This window comes from Micromesistius poutassou, assembly GCF_964030765.1.
Source record: "Micromesistius poutassou genome assembly, chromosome: 18".
NCBI classification, from domain to species: Eukaryota; Metazoa; Chordata; class Actinopteri; order Gadiformes; family Gadidae; genus Micromesistius; species Micromesistius poutassou.
The window spans coordinates 6302100-6322164 of NC_140288.1; the positions used below are offsets into that span (position 1 = coordinate 6302100).

General features: G+C 45.1%; 1 protein-coding gene across 1 annotated transcript in view; it reads right to left on the reverse strand.

Annotated features, from left to right (window-relative positions):
• LOC311362827 (actin nucleation-promoting factor WASL-like) overlaps nucleotides 1–20065 on the reverse strand; it is a 30677-nt gene that overhangs the window by 2447 nt on the left and 8165 nt on the right. Inside the window, exons 2-9 of the mRNA XM_084482716.1 lie at nucleotides 15258–15392; nucleotides 14731–14817; nucleotides 13046–13142; nucleotides 11224–11247; nucleotides 5982–6180; nucleotides 5098–5140; nucleotides 2534–2687; nucleotides 458–1005 (exon numbers count right to left, since the gene is read on the reverse strand). Of these exons, the coding sequence (XP_084338842.1) occupies nucleotides 458–1005; nucleotides 2534–2687; nucleotides 5098–5140; nucleotides 5982–6180; nucleotides 11224–11247; nucleotides 13046–13142; nucleotides 14731–14817; nucleotides 15258–15392 (1287 nt within the window). The remainder of the gene's footprint in view (nucleotides 1–457; nucleotides 1006–2533; nucleotides 2688–5097; nucleotides 5141–5981; nucleotides 6181–11223; nucleotides 11248–13045; nucleotides 13143–14730; nucleotides 14818–15257; nucleotides 15393–20065) is intronic.

A 20065-nucleotide genomic window follows, 5' to 3' on the forward strand; every position in this document is an offset into this window, starting at 1 on the left:
AATAGAGCAGATATTCACACGGAGGCTTTAGTTTGAGACTCAAGGGAAGCGTTAGGCTTCACAGTCAAAGTGACGTATTTACCCAACGCAGTACAGTGAAGCTCTAGAAGAGCCCGAGACGAGGGTCAATTAGGTCAATACAAAGGAGAAAATAAAACAATAGTAGGGAGTGCAGCTAGACCCAAGAAACCAGAACATAAACCCAGTGCTTCTGACAAATGGACTTATTGCAAGTTGATTTTAAGTGCATAAGAGTTTCTGCTAAGTGACCTAAATGTAAAGTGTAGTGTAAATAGTGTTAAGTGTAAAGTGTAAATAGTGTAAAGTGTAAATAGTGTAAAGTGTAAATAGTGTTAAGTGTAAAGTGTAAATTTGTGCTGCTTTGTTTTTGTACTGGATTACATTTGCTTGTATGAAAAGTGCTACACAAATGCAGATTGATTGAGTGTGCGCTTACGGCCTTGAGCTGGATGCCCTGTCGGATCTGGTCCAGCAGCGCGTCGCGCCCCGTGCTGGACGAGACCGGCCGCTCCTTCTGGCTATCCACCTTCTTCAGCTGCCGGCCCTCGCGGATCTGGTTGAGCAGAGCCGACTTCCCCCCGCCGTCGCCGCCCTCCCCGCTGTCCACGCTCTCCGACATGGGGGGAGGGGCCGGGGGAGGGGGGCCGGGGGGAGGCGGCGGCGGCGGGGGCGGGGCCGGGGCTCCGCCTCCGCCGCCGGCAGAGGGAGGGGGAGGGGGAGGGGGGGGAGCCGGGGGCATGGAGGCGTGGGAGGGCGGTGGAGGAGGCGGGAGGGAGACGCGGCTGGGAGGAGGGGGCGGGGGAGGGGGGCCGCCCATTCCGCGGGAGGGGGGCGGGGGAGGGGGAGCCGAGGTGGGCGCCCGGGACGGGGGAGGGGGCGGGGGGGCGCCGCGGCCGCGGGCCGGGGGGGGAGGGGGAGGGGCCGAGCCGTGGTGGGGGGGTGGGGGTGGAGGGGGGCCTCCTCTTGAGGGGGGTGGCGGTGGGGCTGGAAAATTAACACACAAAAAAACCCGATTAGTAATTCGGAAAAAAAAGGATATAGGCGTGATAATGTGGGAGGCTAGTTTATGATGAAGACCATTCAGAAGTCAGGAGGCTCTCTTTGAAAGGACAGAGTTAGATCAGTTGAGATCTGGGTGGTCGGAGAAGATGCGAACACACTCGACACTGAGTAAAGTTGGGTTGCTGGTTCCACACCATGCAGTCACCACTTCAAGTCTTCAACCACCTCAAAAACTAAAACAATAACACAATCCAGAGCTTTAAAAACAGCCACACACAGGGCAAAGGGGAGCAAATCTACAAACAAAAAAGTTATTAGAAATAAAACATTTAAAAACAAGCTTGACAGGTTTCTTGAAAAAAATGTAAATAATCGGGGCAAAAATAACCACACACCCACAAGATACGACTACATAAGTTGTGAGGTCATGTTCAAGGTCAGGGTGGCCTGTGAAATGACAGCAGAAGGCTAAAAGACACAGAGTCCATGCATTGACACCTACCGTTCCACCGAGGAGGACCTAAGGGTACAACCACACGGGTCAAAACACATCTGATAGACCGGGCACAAAGCCCACACATCCCTCCACTATGGATAGAGTCACCACACACTACGAGGGCAGGGGGGGCAAAATTAAGATCATGGCGAATTTACACAAAACCCATGGAGAGTACCTGCGTGGTCACAAGAGCATTAAGGAATGTACACTGTACCCAACAACCACCAGTGTTAACGTTCTAACTTTAAAGGGGCTGACATCACGCCACCAGGTGTCAGTGTGATTATCCATTACAAGCCGTTTGAGAATCTGCCTTTTCCTGTGTGTTAGTGTAGGCCTGTCACGATAACTAATTTTACTGGCCGATAAATTGTCCCAGAAATTATTGCGATAAGATTGCCATCAACTTCAACTAATATAATAATAATAATGGCATAATAATGCAAGTACAACCTTTCAAAGATCAATAAACTGTTATTTCTGAAGAATATTTAACACGAACTGGCAGACATTTTAAATATCCAAAATAAATAAACAAAACAACCAAAAACAATAAATAAAACTGAACTAAAACTACATGAAGTGAACTACAACTGTCAGTGAGCGCGCACCATTTGAACGGTCCTGTTTGTACTTTGTCGACTAAACGCTCCAGTGATTATAAACTGAAGACAGAGACATCCCATGATCTGGTTTTTTTTCGCAGCTGGGAAAACTGCATCAGATGATTATGCTTTAAGTGTCACTCCCACTTGTGATGTCACTAAAATACAGAAAAGGGCAGATTCTCAAACGGCTTGTCATGGATAATCCAACTCACCCACTAACCAATAATATCACCCCTTTAAGGTTCAAATAACACCCCTTTAAATGACGAATAACATACAACGTTAATGTAAAATACATTCGTTATAAAACAACAAATACAATCTAGTCACGATTTGAAGTCTTCCAGCCTCACACGACCAGAGGGGAGATCCTTCCGGTAGATCCTTCACCAGCGAGCCTCACCTTGTCTCCGGAGCTCGTTCTTCACCGCCTCCACCCCGCCCTTCTTCTCGATGAACTCGTAGATGACCTTGGAGGTCTCCTTGTCCTTCAGCTGGGCCTCCGAGATGCCGCACATGTCAAACAGGTGCTTCAGCTCCGGGTCCAGGTTGTTCAGCTGGGGGGGGGAGAGGGGGAGGATGGGGGGGGGAGGGGGAGGATGGGGGGGGGGGGGACATCATGTGTTGGTTGAGGCTCCGGGACTTTGTCAGTTACGAAACGTTTGGTTGAAGTAACCCGGCAACCCAAGACGGCTAGTGACGGGCTGTTCATGCAGTACTGGCGGTGGACCCATAGAGGGCAGCAGGAGCCCATACCGTTGGACCCATAGAGGGCAGCAGGAGTCCATACCGTTGGACCCATAGAGGGCAGCAGGAGTCCATACCGTTGGACCCATAGAGGGCAGTAGGAGTCCATACCGTTGGACCCATAGAGGGCAGTAGGAGTCCATACCGTTGGCCTCATTGCATCATTGCCCAAGTCATATTTTGGCCAAATTGTGATATCTAACAAAACTCTACGCTCCTGTCTGCTGATTCACTGCGTCTCATTGAGCCAATCAGAGTGCTTTTTACATTTTATAATCACTATCTTCCCAAGTGATCTATTTTACTTATCTGACGCTCAATACAAGATGAACCGTAAAACATGACTTAGACACAGGGTGACCAGATGAGAGGGGGGGGGGGCTCTGATATTAGACTACATAGCCTATAATAAAAAAATATGAATTTTCAAACCTGAACGAAACATAATTTTATTCAAAGATCAACAGTCATTAGTCTTTAATCTGCCACAAAAAAATATCATTGAAATCATGAACATGAGCCAAAGTATTTTTTTGCACACAGTGCCGCAACCAGTCAGTCCCTGCTGGCTGTGACCAGTCAGTCACTTGTGGCTTCTGCATCCTGCGATCTCTTCCTCTAAGCCTCCTGTCCTAATGTATAACGTCAGAAAAAGAAACTGAATAGATACAGAGTGGCCGGGCTGCTGCAGCCAGTTAGCAGCGGAAGGGGCAGGCTGCAGCACCACTCAACCTCTCTACAGACACTTGTTAATGTTTATCAGACAATAACTACTCAATCAGAGCAGGAGTGGTAATCGGAGGAGTCAGGAGAATTCCCGGTGGGCCGCCGGTCTGATTACTGCTGGATAACAATATCGCGTTTATAAAAGTTCCTTGCCGCGCCGCCCGCAGCCTCTCACTCACTACTGATGGGCCGTTTGCAACCGAATCAGTTCGAATGAACGACTCTTTAACAAGAACGAACTGGCCTGATTCAGTTCTCTCTGGTTCGTCTCTATCGTTGGTATCGCTGTTCACTGTGTTCAGTCAGCAGAGCGGTGGAGAGGGACTGGCCTGGGCAACAACAGCCCGATTCCGAACATGAAGCGCTCCTCAGCTGAAAGGATCTTAGTTGTAATGTGAGAACGAGGGAGGATCTGATGAAAACATACTCGCATTCCCATTAATACAACTGGTATGAATAACCCAGATGCCTGGATCTAATGCATTCACAACCCCCGCCACCCACACCCCAGAACATGCATTCACATGTCGGCCCAGCGGGGCCTTGTGGGTAATCCTCTGTAATAACATGACTTCATACAGCACAGTGTGTACATGCTGCCACTGTGGTGTAATAACATGACTTCATAGCACAGAGTGTACATGCTGCCACTGTGCTGTAATAACATGACTTCATAGCACAGAGTGTACAATAACATGACTTCATACAGCAGGGTGTACATGCGTCCACTGTCCCAGCCCCCTCTGTGTAGCGCAGCACGCCGCTGTTCACACGCCTCTTTGTCTGACTCCTCAATGATGTGACAGGGTGAGGCATGACTTATACAGGGACCGGGCTCAGTCATTCATGTGTTCATCCATGAGTTTGTTTGCGTTTACAGCCATTTGTTCAGGGTTGGTTCATTTGTTCACCCGTGCATTAAGAGATCCATCGGCTCAGTCGTTCATTCATCCATTCATATATTTCACTCTCAAATCTTTCCATCCATCTACCCATTGTTAATTCAGCCATCCATTCATTCATTTGTTCATCCATCCATTCATTCATCTACCCATTTGTACATTCATCCATCCATACAGCCAGCCATTGATTCAACGGACCATCAATTCAAGCATAAAACCACCCATTAATTCATCCTATTATTTGCCGTTTCATCCATCCATCCTCATCCCAAAAAGGTGATCAAGTGCCATGACAGAAATATCCCTGCAGGGATTACAGAACAGTACTTTAAACCATGACTTTCTTAAACCGTGAATTTTATTAATCCTCATAATCTGCCAACCTGACGCCCGCTTCTCTAATCCGTCATAATTACTTTTGAAAGGTTTTTTATGGAGCGGAGAGTCTGTGGAATATTCAGATTTACGGTTACACCCCAGAATATGTTCTTGTTTAAACACGGCTGTGAGCTTAGCTTCGCCGCGTAGCATCGCTGTCTGTTTTGTGATTCAACTTGTATGCAAATGTTTGAACGTGTAAGAGTTGACTTACATCAAAGCCTGTGTTGGGATCCCAGCCCACATGTCCAATGTGCCTAAAAGGGAGGGAGAGGGAGAGTGTAAGGCAATACAGGTAGAGAGAGGGTGTAAGACAATACAGAGAGAGAGAGAGAGAGCGAGAGAGCGAGAACGAGATAGAGAGGGTGTAAGACAATACAGGGAGAGAAGAGAGGGAGGGAGGGGGAGAGAGAGTGAGAGAGAGAAGGTGGAGCAAGTTTGTAAAACAATACAGAGAAAGGGAGAGAGGGCATCAAAGGGAGACACTTTAATCAAATGACACATTCAGATTGAACGAGTTACAAAATCAGACCATCGGGTCCATAGAAGTGAAATATGTGCTGAGCAACAGATAGTGAGATGGTGTTGGAGCCAGGGTCACATGGTTCATTTATCTTATCTTAAGAGTCTGCACTGACAGTCCGGTGATTGACAGCTGACTTCAAAGGAGCCTTCATCTAAATCAAACAGATATGGCTACGATTGACCCCATTCCACAATCTACATATCAAACTGACCATGCTATGCTATGCATCATCTTAGATTATGTGGATTAATAATGCTTAATCAAAACCAGTACACATTAGAGTGCTGGAAGGAAGGGCTGGGGATAGGCCTCAGACTAATGGACCAGTCACATGGTCCATGAACGTCGATGGTAGACCCGCCAAGCTTACTAACAATAAACCTACGATTCTTATCAACTTCTGTGTAGTGGCTGAAAAATTCCCCCCATAGTAGCAGTACGCATTTATAATTCAGATAAAAAACCTATGATTTCCTACCTGGACCGGAAAACTTTGGTTTTTGTATTGGAATGATCAACGCGTAATGTCACTATTTTATCGGAAATCTTCCGGAGTAGGTATGGACGCTTACTGGAAGTTGCTGGGCGTGCCGATGTCCGCTTTGGTCAGCCTCTTCTTCTTCCCGCCCTTCACCTTCTTCTCCTTCTTGGGGAAGGAGGAGTGCACGATGTTGTTCATCTGGGAGTTGTTATGGTAACGGTGCCCCCCCCCTGGGGCATTGTGGATCTCGGGGTTCTTGATGTCCACGGTCGCCATGGGCAACGCCGGGCCTTTCAGATTCAGACAGACGGAGGACGTGGTGGTTAGGATGAGGTGGGGGAGAGTAGAATAACAACATTTTATTTGAAATCTACTCAAATGGAGCCCTTTGGTAAGAATGATTGTTTGTCTAACGACGTAGCCCGTGTGCATTCAATTAGCGGACCCTTAATTAGTGTAACGAGCGACACCGTGTTGGTCCTACACTGACACCTCTGTGGAAAGGAACAGATGATTACAGTCATGAACTTGACTTAAGGTAAAACAAACAGGTCTGATTAATCAATCCCCAATCCAGTAGGGACTAGACTGATTAATCAATAGCCGAAAAACAAAGAGATTGTAGGATCTTCAGGTCAAGGGATATTCTGTTACGTAAACCTTTGCATAATGGTTATACAAATGTTGTTGTTTGGTTGAGGAACAGGCCGCTGACCTATATTACTTTTTAAGAGGATGAATAGCGTTACGTTACGTTACGTTAGTTAAGCGTTCATAGTGACTTAAATTATGTTACCGGATATTTGAGCAGTTTTTAAGTTTGTATCGAGAATTTATCAGAAGATCTGTCCAAGATCTAACCCGTGAACTAATTGATATAGAACAAAATCAACCACCATTGATATTTAATTCCTTCAAAATATAGGTGCCATCAATGTGAAATCTTCAGATTTGACTGCCTAGTATTTGTTCACAAATTGACCCATTTATGTTTACCACACGGCTTAACAAAGACGATGAAAAAAAACATAGAATTGGAATATTCTATTAGGAAGACCCTGTATGTAAACTATATAATGTGTTATTTCAATGTTGTCCACCTGAAAGAAAAAAAACAAAGAAAGAATATTTTGCCTTCATATAGACAATGTTAAGACCAAATACCACTTTAAATTGGTTTTCCAATGTCAACACCTAAAGCCTAATGAAATAGGAACCCAAAAAGGGTGACTCCCATCACAAACATAAAACGTCAATAAAGGAAATATTCAACGTTTTCCTGTTTGAATAAAAGGTTTGGTCAAACTACTAAACAGAGCCATTCAAAACACAAGTAGTGAACCAACACACTTTCTACAACATAAACGGCACTTCAATTAATGAACGAAGCAGCAGTACCCACTAATGGTTTCAAGTTAGCCTGGCCCTCTACCCTTTTCTGGATCTACCAACCACTTTACAACACAAAGAACCACCTCCACTCACTACGCCACTCATTCCCCCTCAATAACTGTCTCATTGTTCAAAAAAATAATTCATCCAAACTCCTTTCTCTTCACTGTCCAGGGTGCCAGAGCCGGCGTTGGCCCCACTCACTCTCAGAGCCGACACACTGTGCAGTCCTACTGGTCCACACCTGTGACCCTGGGGTGCCCATGCAGAAGGTCGGGTGTAGTGTCCACGTACCTCTGGCCACCATCCCTTTAAACCAATCCTTTGCGGGGCTGGCCGGCCGCCGACCGAGGGCCGGCGAGACCGAGCGACTCCTGTGTTTTCTAGCGCCACATCCGCCCCCCCCTCTGTCACCCCTGCCGAAGGAAGTGGCCCTGTTGACTTCCAGCAGCATCCTCTTCCCTACCGCGCTGTTGCCACAGGGGCCGTCGCCTTGGCGATAGGCGAGAGACTGGCAGAGCTCCTCCTGGGGTAGGACCAGGCAGTGCAAGGTGGACAGGCAGCCCCCCGGCCCCAGGGCCTGTCCAGGTACCAGCCCCGCCGGGGACGACCTCCCCCCACCCTTCGCTTTCCCGACTCCACCCTCACACACCAGCTCGTCTGCCGGGGTGGACAGGAAGGTGGTGCAGAACATCATGGTCGCTGACGGAGATCGGGCATCAGCCAAAGAGATAAATACTCTAATCCGTCCGGAGTGAGAACGAGAGAAGGGAGTCGATTCTGGCTCCTGATTTGAATACAGGGTGAAGATGTGGGGTGCTGGTACTAATGTAGGAGTCAGAACAGGGGTCCACATGCAAGATATAGTTTTGTTTGGGTTTAAGTTATGACCAGTTTGATGTTGTAGACGTCTGGTCTGTACAAGAAACAAATCCTAGTTTGTCCTCAGCTGTGATCTGACAGCAGACGCAGAAAAAAATGCAAAAATAAGCCCCATGGTGCGACTCCAAAAACTTGTTATGCAAACACCGTCAGCTCTCGCTGCCTCAGAGATACGAGACCCAGGAGTGTTTGAGCCAGGGTGTGCTAGACACAAGTCAGGACACTGAGCTCTTGATGGGGCAACACACCCAAAGGCATCTTCTCACATGGCCACTCGGTTATCCTTAACCTTGCAGGAAGTGTGACGATCCAGACCCCAGCTAAAACAAAAAGGTGCTGCTGGGAGATGGTTTAGGCCACCACGGTACCGACTAGGGCTGCTGATCTCCTTTGGTTCATTCCAATGGCGTGCGGTTCTCCATGTGTCTTAATCTTCTTACTTTTGCTTGATGAGCTGCATCTTCATCCCCTCTATCTTCTGCTCTGTTCGGGTATCTCCGTTTGGTTCGGGTGTCTTTGGTGTATTTCAGCGGAGAGCTCGTCCAGATTAACGCGATTGGTTCCCAGTTCTTGGATTCCCCGCCCACATGGTGTCCTACCCTTATCTCCAAAGCATGCTCTCTCTCACACAAACTCCCCATTTTCTCCCTCTCTTCACACAGATACACACATACAGCAGATAAATCTAATCCAAGCAAATTATTCTGTGGCTGGAGTTTACGTAACCATTTAAACCGGTCCACGTGTAATCCCATGTTAATCTGTGTGGTTTCTAAATCATGAAGTATCTATCTCTCCTTTATATGGATATATGGGAGAGAGAGCGAGAGTGAGAGCCAGAGAGAGAGTGAGAGCCAGAGAGAGAGCCAGAGAGAGTGAGAGCCAGAGAGTGAGAGAGAGTGAGAGCCAGAGAGAGTGAGAGCGAGAATATGCAAGATTAGGGGAAGAGAATACGAGAGGGGCGAAAGGACAATGAGAACACCTGATAGTTAGGCTAACAGGAACGGCTAAACTCCCTTTTTCAGCTCAAATTCAAACACATAAAAAAGGAGGGGGGGGTGGGGGGGTGGGGCGTGTTAGTACCATGGTTACGACCCATGCCTACTTTGAGATACTTAACCTAATGCCGTTGTTGAGTATTGATATAATGAGTGCTGATGGATAGAAACTGAGTCACACACACCTTATCCAAGAGGTTTAACCCTCTTTGAACACGGATATCAAATTAAGCCTTTCCCAGATGGAGATACACAGATCGCCGCTGGTGTCCCTTCGTCTTTACGTAGGAGTGTACACTAAAGTACGTCACAAAACAAACTCCACAGCAGAGAGGAGCGGTCCTTTTTCTAAATGACTGATATTTTAGTAAGGGTTAGGGTTTCCCATGTTGATGACCATATAAAACATAACCAGGTTATGGTTAACAAAATACGAGTTTGGGTTAACTGCCCCTTTAAGAGAAGCTGAGAATCCTGCATGGGATGATTTATACAACCGGAGGTGGGAAAGCAAGTTTGCTGAAGGCAGAAGCACAGCGTGTGGTGGGGAATACCGAACGCTAACCCTGATTCAACCCAAACAAAGTTTCATGCCATGATAAAAATAGTCGGGCGACGGTGATATAACGAGTTACCCTCAGCGACCAACCAGCAAGTTACCAACACACCGACACACTGTAATGACCAGTGTGTGTGCGTTCCATTTGAGTCTAGCAGTAGGTTGATGTGGTGTAATGAGTGCTGATAGATATATATAGTAATGCCATTACTATTCATAGTCGGTCAGTTGGGGGAGATGTAGAGGTTGTGTAAACATAAAAGAAAATAGCCAAATGTTATAATCACATGAAGTATGTGTATCATTCTTTATACTTACCATTTCGCCTTCACATATCATTAGCCCTGCTTTTCTTAATTCCCATGATCATTTTTAATTAAGCTACTATACGTAACACCTCTTCCATGCAGAGAAAAGTATGAGCTTATTAAACCCACCATGTGTGACAATTATATCATCACCTCCATAATTCCCAAATTATATTCCCCCCCCATATATTAATGGGGGGGGGAGAGAGAGAGAGAGAGAGAGAGAGAGAGAGAGAGAGAGAGAGAGAGAGAGAGAGAGAGAGAGAGAGAGAGAGAGAGAGAGAGAGAGAGAGAGAGAGAGAGAGAGAGAGAGAGAGAGAGAGAGAGAGAGAGAGAGACTGAAAGCTTGGGGAAGGGTTAAGTTAAACCGGTTACTGTTAAACTCACTATACCACACATGCCTTAAATGCTTAATCTACAACAGGCAGCAAACAGGTTTATGTGCGATGACAGACATACAGGCAGCCGACACCAGGGACATACTCTACCTGATGTGAGGCTGTCTGAAATCACAACGTTTGTTGAGATTATAGATGGACGCCTGACGACTGTTAAACGAGGATTGTCAAATTTAAGAATTACTGACTTGCCTTGAATAGCCTATTGAATTATTATTATTATTTTTTTTTTTTTTTAAACACAAAATGAGATCCATACTGGTCCAAAATGTCACAACGCTGATTGTGTGAAAATGAACTTCTGCAATTTAGAAGCTAACTTTCCTTTTACGTTTTACGCTCCTCATTTCTGTGAGTAGGAATTGTAATAATAATAAAAATGATTCATTCCGATCATTCGCCCAAATTAAAAAATAACTATGCATAGTATTTAAGATTCTATTCAATCATCATTCAAATCATTAACTGAAGTTAAAATATATTAAAGATGAGGCTTAGAAAAAAAGTTTTGTGAAAGAAACTGCACCTGACATTGTTTCACTTATCCCCAAAACTTGTTTTATTTAATTTATTTAACCTTTATTTCACCAAGAAAGTCCCATTGAGATTAAAAACCTCTTTTTCAAGGGAGTTCTGGCCAAGAGGCAGCAAAAGTTAGTTACAACATACTTGTACCATAAAATGTATATGAATGCAGTGCAGCCCCAGAAAATCACCGTAGACTCTGAGTGAGACAACTTCACAGTGAGCCAGTGAACCCCACGGTAGTGAAGAGGATATATATTGAACAACGTACCATTTGGAGGGTCGCGTCTTTTCTCTGTGAACACAGGACAAAATAATTTTATTGCATCACCGGCGTGGAGACAGGTGAGAGAACTGGTGTTAATGGAGCGGAGCGGGGATTAGCTTGAAGCTTTAGTATTACATGAGCATCAGAGGAGGACATTTGGTTATGTTAAAGGAACAAAGTCGATCGGTTCATTTCTCCGGTTTGTGAAAGACGCACGCTGAGACGGTTTGGCGTGAAGAGGCGAGCAAGCAGAGGATTAATGAGAGTATACAGACACTGTCGAGCAATCGTTAAAAGGTTTCTACCCCCTTCAGACGACAGGTTTCTAACCCAGTAAGTAACAACTCATGTCGATGATGCAGGTCACATGGTAATCAAAGGGTTGGTGGATCTGAGAAGGCCGACAGTCAGACAGTAAATGACCGGGGTTGCCCTCTGTAGCAGGCGGGGGCCACACAAGCCCACACACAACCTTAGAGTCGCTGTGCGTCCTAACCTGGTGGCTGAGCAGAGGGGAGGAGGGACGCTGATGCCATCAGCCGTTGAGGAAGCGAGTAACAGAAGAGGAAGAGATGGCTGCTTCGTTTTGAATCAGTCACGAAGAACTGAGATTTGTGGAGACACCTTCTTACACACCGTTTTGACAAAGGGCGCTTGGATATCACATGAGGCAGAGAGAGCGGATTGTACACACACACAGTACTATATTCAAATAAAGATATATCGATCACAATCGACTACAGATGTGTCCAGGTGTCCACAATGCGACTTTAATTTAATCATAATATTAAATGGACCAAAGATATTCAACGAGAAACCCTAGCGGGTTTCCCCTTTTCATCATCAGGGTGTGGAGTAATGACAAGTATGTACCGCAAACAAGAAAGATTAGATTCAGAAATGTGATTAGGCAGGAATGTTTTGAGAGACGTTAGATTAGTAAACCGAGGCAGATTGTTGAAGGTTTAAGGTCGGCTGGAAAAGGTTGTTGTTGTTGGCATAAGCAATAGAGCCAGGCAATAAATAATGTTATTGATAATAACAGTGTATTCAGATTGAGTATCACTGATATACTAGCACACAGCCTGTGTGTAATGCTGTCAGTTACAATTTTCTAGTGTGATCCAGCCAAGTAAAATAAAAGAATTGCTCATATTAAAGCTATTAATTATCAGTAATTATTGTAAATGAATGTAGTAACTTATATATTGAATGATTCAGGTTTAAACCAATTAAATATTTCTTTATCTGATATCTGAGGTTTGGACGTCATTTGATGTGTGCGTGAGTACAGAGTGAGGACTAGACATTACCAGATGTGTGTGTGAGTGCAGCCTGAGGACTAGACGTTATTGGATGTGTGTGTGTGATTACAACCTGAGGACTAGATGTTATTGGATGTGTGTGAGTGTGAGTACAACCTGAGGACTAGATGTTACTGTATGTGTGTGAGTGAGTACAACCTGAGGACTAGACGTTACTGGATGTGTGTGTGAGTGCAGCCTGAGGACTAGACGTTACTGGATGTGTGTGAGTGAGTACAACCTGAGGACTAGACGTTACTGGATGTGTGTGTGAGTGGAGCCTGAGGACTAGACGTTACTGGATGTGTGTGAGTGAGTACAACCTGAGGACTAGACGTTACTGGATGTGTGTGTGAGTGGAGCCTGAGGACTAGACGTTACTGGATGTGTGTGTGAGTGGAGCCTGAGGACTAGACGTTACTGGATGTGTGTGTGAGCACAGCGTGAGGTTTAGACTTGTGATCAGGCATGTGCAGGCATTAGGCAGCGTATGTAAAGGACCGCGTGTGGTCAGTGCTCACCGGACTTCCTCTGTCTCCTCCCCATCAGGTCGGTCACCTGCGCCCGGAACCGCTTGGCCTCCTCCTCGCTGGCAAAGTTCAGGCCCACCTGACAGGTCTACACACACACACACACACACACACACACACACACACACACACACACACACACACACACACACACACACACACACACACACACACACACACACACACACACACACACACACACACACACACACACACACACACACACACACACACACTTTTATTGCCCCTACAAATAAATAGTGCGTTATCCACCGCCCTCATAAAATAAATAAATGTCTAAATGTAGAGAGGACATCGTGTACTTTGGTGAATGACCACTACTGTAATGACTGAGCACTGCAGTATACTCACACGCACATTAATGTGAAGCACAACATTACGACTAAAGTAAAGGGCTGGAGTTAACCGAAGAAATCTTGGTCGAGGCAAATTTAAAAAACTCGAGCAATGGATGGGGGGGGGGAAACAAAAATCGGAAAGTCCTCTCTACCTCACCGGACATAGGGCACTCTACGCCACCTGCAAGCCTAAAGATCACAGAACTGCCCTTTAGAGGAAGTCACTAGGTTTCAGATCCACTCTCGGTTACTTAAACGCTTCAATGTAAAGCAGGTTGCACGTCAGACGATTAGGTCTGGCATGTTATTATTCATGTTAATGTGTATTTTCAGTAACTAACATGTTACATTTATGCGACATTGATGAAAGGCTACCCATGAATCAATCGGTAAGATCAGTATCTGACACCTTCATAGCAGCGATTGAGTCAGGACCTCTTATCAAAATAATTGTGAGTTAGGTATTTTGTGAGCCACAATGGATGGAGCTTTGTTACTAAGCCTTATTATTGTATACACAATAACAAGGTATGTTTATACACGACACTATAGGTTGTCCTACATGTTATTGTAGGCCCAATATTTAACACAGTTTTATACCATATATGTAGTGGGGGGTCCCAGCTCAGTCACTATCAGCTATGGGGTCCTTGGCCTTAAAGCGTTGAAGACCGCTGCTTTAGGCTCATCTGACCTAAACATTAGCCTCTCCCACCGGGCCAGGGGGCGTTTCGCTGACTTGTCGATGACGTTTCCAACGTGTGTCTGGTGGGAAACCGGGAGCACGGAGTGTAGCTGCTTCGTACTTCTCTTGACTGTATTTTGCGTCCCAACTTCTTTCTACTCTTCTGTCTGTATTGAGGACACGCCCACATAATGGCAGTATATTGATATCACGCCTACATAATGGCAGTATATTGATATCACGTCTACATAATGGCAGTATATTGATATCACGCCTACATAATGGCAGTATATTGATATCACTGCAAAAAGAGTCAGCATTACAGAGTTGGTAGCCTTACCTGCCATCTTTAATGCGTTGTGACCAAAACACTGACTTTTTACAGCTGCATACTTTTTCGTTGCGTCCTGCCACCTACACACTCTAGTCAGGCGCCATCCCTTGCCTAATGTACACAGTATCTGCGATACGTGTGAAGACGTCTGATGTGGCTTATCTCCTGCTGTGTGTCATCATGTGTGAGAGGGCGACTCCTGATCATTTCCAGACCAGAATCTCTGGAGTTAATCCGGAGTTTGTGTGTGAATGTCCTGTGGGAGAGTTGGAGACACACAAGAAAACATGCCACTTACGTCCCCAGGAAATGTGATAAAGTAGGACTTGGATGTGTTGATGTTGAAGTTGGTGTACAGCTCCTGTTCGAAGGTGATCTTGGCCTCCTGCGGACGGAAAAATGACAGGATGAATGGCCCATCGACCGGCGAAACATGCATACTATACATAGAAAGTACACCGCTAATATGACTTAAAGCAGTGGTCCTCAAATGTGGGTATGTGTACCCCTAGGGGTACTTTGGATTACTGCAGGGGGTACTCAGAATATTTAAAAATATAAATTTTTTTCACCCTGAGCAAGTTTTAATTCTGAAGAAAATTGAGAAGTTGTTGAAATGTGAATCTGAAAACATTGAAAAAGGAGAACCAGGGAAAAAGAAAGTGCATCCAGAAACACCAAAATGCCGTCAGTTTCAGGATGAATATATCTTAGAACCACAGACTTAAAGCATCCCCCAAAAGTCCTAAACATTTGGTTCTTCTCAAAGCGCTGAATGTGACGGTGGTCTCAGCCTCCTGGAAGTTCACCGGGAGAAGGACCCACCTTGAGGTCAAAGACCCTGATGAAGTAGGACCTCATGGGGTTGTCCTTCACCAGACAGGCCACCCCACAGCTCCTCTTGGTCCAGTTGGAGCCCCGGTCCGCCATGAAGACCTGGACCACCGCAGAGGCCAGCGCCTGGAGAAACGTGAAACACATGGAGGTTCAGAGGTCAACCTCTGCAGTACCATCGACAACAGAGCAGGATGGTCCGCGACTGGTTAGTGGCGTTGAACTCCCGGTCTGGATTTGAACCCACTCACTAACCTGTAGGCATCCTTGGGCAAGAAGCCCCAACTCACACCTGCTCATTCACGACTAAGCGCCTTTATTTATTTTTTACATTATGTAATGGCCACTTAAGGACAGTAAACATGAGCATTAGATCAATTTGCAATTCAAAAGTGATATTTTTGGATTTCTTCTGTAATGCTACATAGGATATAAATAAACCAACAGTCTTAAAGTTGTAACCATAGCACGTAAGGCGCGGTTTGTATCCATGCCCACAATAAATAATAAACATGGCAACGGATTGCAATTAGCAAGCAAACATGCACAGTGTTGATTTGTTCTTTTGAGGCATTAATAATAACCTGGCTGTGGGAAACAGCGGCTGTGCTTCCAATATGCAAACACCATCGGTAGCTTTGTGTGAGCCACATACAATGGTTAATTTGACTGTTTAGACACAGTGGAGTTGACAGTGAAATTATATTTCCTTGAATCAAATATTTGCGTGTTACCAAATGATCACGGGTGCCACCAAAAGCACGTCAAAACTAGAAGGGATGTGTTGACACCTGCAGCTGGACCTGATGAAGCACTCGTTTGAAGAGCGTCCTCATCACAGCATAGATGGTAGAGGTGTAACGATCCACTAAAGTCACGATTCGGTACGTACCTCGGTTTTTAAGTCACGGTTCGATATGTTTTTCGATACAGCAGTTGTTTTTTTTAATTAAACAATTGGATTTTGATTTGATTTATTAAATTGTATCAAACATGCCAAACAAAAATCAAAATACATAAAATACAATTGAGGATAAAAACACAATCAAGTCCAGGACTTATTTCCATTGTGGTATATATATATATTATTATTTTTTTGTTCAGTATGTACCGAAATGAAACGCGCATCAAACTGTTAGACCCGTGCTAAAAAGTGTCGGTACAAATAAGTGTATCGTTACACCCCTAATAGATGGGTCACATGTCTGAGGAGAGATCATTTCAGAAAGAAGTGACCACTGTCGGTCAGCAGGTGAACAAAATAAATCTGACTGTTAAGATCAATGAAAGGACAGCCCGGAACAATGAACGTTTTATATGGCGGCGTGGGGCTCAGGAGGTACAGCGGGTTGGCTGGTCACTGGAAGGCTGCTAGTTCGATTCCCGGTTCCTCCTAGCTGAGAGTGTCAAGGTGTCCCTGAGCAAGACACCAAATCTACAACTACACCAACTACTCCCTACCAGCGGGCTGTCGCCCTGCATGGTCGACTCCGCCGTCGGTGTGTGAATGTGTGCATGAATGGGTGGATGTGAGGCAGTATTGTAAAGCGCTTTGAGTGGCCGCTGGTTAGAAAAGCGCTGTGTAAATGCAGTCCATTTACCATTTACCAAATGCAAGCCTCCTGCCCTTGTTGACATCTTGTCTCTTGCAGCAGGACCAAGACACCACATTGCCATTCAGTAATTCAGCTGACGCTTCTCTCAGAGCCACTTAAAGTGGATTCATATACGGGTCATTTAAGGTGCAGGTTCGGGTTAGGCATCGTGCCAGGTAGCCACTCCAATTTCCTCCCCCCTAATCAAGGTATAATCAATAGTATACTACTGCACAGAACACATTGACTCGTGTCTAGAGTTGTAGAAACGCAAAGGATTCCCGTTGCTCCAGAGAACGGTCTACCCCCACCGCACCACCCCAGTCCATCTGTCTCTGGCCACAGGCGGTTGTGAATCATTGATGAAGCAACATGTCATTTCATGGATACTAACAAGCAAGGAGAGCAGAAGGGCTGTGCACCAGCGTGTACGTCGGTACGTCAGTTACAACCCTTTTATCTACAGCCGTGTCGAACGCAGAAATGGTACTCCTTCTCAGGGACCGCGTTCAGTCAATGAATCCGCTACAAACTGACAACATTCACACATGCCATGTTACAATGCTCAGTGCTCACACATGCCAAGAATAAAGCTCCATTGCTGGCACTGGCACGGTGCTGCATATAATCGTCAATGAAGTCGCCTGCATTCAGAGGAGTGATGACAGCCCTGAGGGTGCTGAAGTGAGAGAAACATCACTCTGTATCCCTATGTCATCGCAAAACAATGGCTGACGGTGCTGAAACGGAGACCCGTCCTTAATGTCTTGACACAATGGGGTCTGTAGCGGCGAGGCCGTCCAAATTAGCCACAAGGGACTAAACGTGGGAGAAGACACTGTGACGCGCATAGTTAAAATAATCCAGATCCACTCCTTGGAATGCATTCCTATTCATGATCGTTTATTCTTTCACTTCATAAACACGTAAAAATACAAACTGGTACCAGTGACCCTGCGGTCAACAGAGAGTAGTAGCCCCGGTGAACAGGCCCACCACCTAAAGTGAGAGGTAAAGTGAGTGGTTCAGTAGCATTGACATTTTGATGGCCCATCTCGGCTTTGTAAAACAACCCTATAGCTTTAAAAATATCCACATCTAAATGGATCAACCCCCATTTTGTTGACTCTCTCTCTTTGATTCACACTTTTAGCAAACCCCTCACGTAATCTATAGGCCTACTGAGCAGATGAGTGGGAAGCCATTGAATCCCACTCCGACAGTCACTTAGTTGACTGACGGGAGGAAGGAAGGCCAGGAATGTCATGACAATGACATCATCTCTTCGGGGGTGTAGCCTGCAGACTGCATCATTTGTTACTTTTGTGTTCGTTGGCATGACTAGAGCCTGTCTGCAATTTAGCAGTTTGGAGCATGAATGCTTCACTCGACCCATATAAGTTGTAGAAAGCTGAGGTTATTAAGTCATTTGATTATGGTGAAAGAATGGAGTCTAATAAACTCAGTATGAATGCATTATATACTTAACTATAAATACTGAAGCTTAGTCACAGTATTCCACTGGAGCATGAAGCAAAATCGCAAAAGCTATAGTTTTATTGGAGTAATCTCCTGAGTTATCTTAATATCGAAAACAACGAAAACATTGATTGAGTCGTTCCCAGTTTCAACTACAATGCAAAACTTTAAATTTCTTACACAGATTTGAAATTTACATTTGGATAAATGTATTGTGGCTTTATTAGACCAATAACAACATTAAGAGGCAAATGCACGTGTTTAATTTACAATAGCAGGTGGCTAGGAAGTAGCTCTAAAGTATATAAACTAAGGATTCCCTATGGCAGTGGTTTACAGAACACCAACACTGATTCAAATAAAGGTTATTGTTGTTTGACTATTAATGAGAAGTCCATAGAGACTTGAATATCATTGAGCAAAAGTAAAAAATTTAAAACAAATTTGCCCTTCCTTGACTGGCCTACCGAGTGTAATTAGACACATTTTTAACATACCCTTATTGTCCGATAACACTAGTGCGCCATATCAGTGCATTCCACATTGTAAGGACAAGGACACCACAGTTAACATGTTTGAAGCCCTTTTTCCTGCTCCTGACGTGAGCATCTCAAACATCTGCATCCCTATGAAATGAGGACACTTTCACTCTGCCTGGAAGGCCATTCCTATAGCCTTGCATTAACCTACTCTTAACAAGTCAACTGTCAACCGTCAACTGACAATAGCTTCTTTTCCTGGTATTAGCCTATGACTCAGTGTTCTCTATGACACCTGGGGGCACCACACCTCATGGGAGGTGGAGAGAAACTGGGTTAGCCAAATGGCCAGGATGTGAAGAATGTCTCTCTACTGGTGCTGCAGTGTACGCTGATGAGCAGTGGGAGCAGTTTGGCCGTCTCTTCCCCACCCCTCACAGAAGAGTGAATCATCGTTCTGTGAAGCACCCTCTGTTTTTACTGGTGCAATACAAGGCGTTTATAATTGTTATGGTTTAAATCATGATTTATAAAATGCAATCTCAAAGAGGAACGCAACTAAACATGCTAAATAACTCCTAGGAACATTTCAAAATGTTTAAAAAAAATAATTTCAACCCATCAACTTAAACTAGCTATGAATGACCCTAAACCTTCAGTCACTCACATCTCAAATGACTTCCTGGGAAATGGCAGGGAACCTTCTTCCAACCTCCTTTTTGATACGGTCCCACTCGGTTTACAGGCAAAAGTACAGTGATGAGAGGCCCGGAGATCTGAGTCTGGCTGGTTTTATAACGCCCTCACACTGAGGGTCCTGCTTCCAACGCCGTTAACTCTCTCAATTAGTAACTCGTTAACTCAAGATGAAAGGCAGAGTGAGCAGAGTGCTACGCTACTAGTCACAAGGCTGCAGAGACTGGGAACTCTTTGGGCCGCATCCGTACCCCAAGGGACTTGCTCTCCTGATTGGCCAGATGCTTTTAGGATATAATGCTGGGCTCTGCTCTGGGCCCAGTTTCCCGATAACGATGGATCCACACTTGTACGATCATTCTCACAAAGGATCTTTTGAACCTTCATAAAAAATGTCAGAGCGTTTCCAAAAACTTCACTGCTCTAACGGCGTTCGTAGGCTTGTAACTGTCTACCGACACTGTGCTGAAATGAGCTCTGTATAAGATAAATATATATTATTATATATTAATATAAATAAATATCTCCCCATCAAGGCCAACAGCAGAGT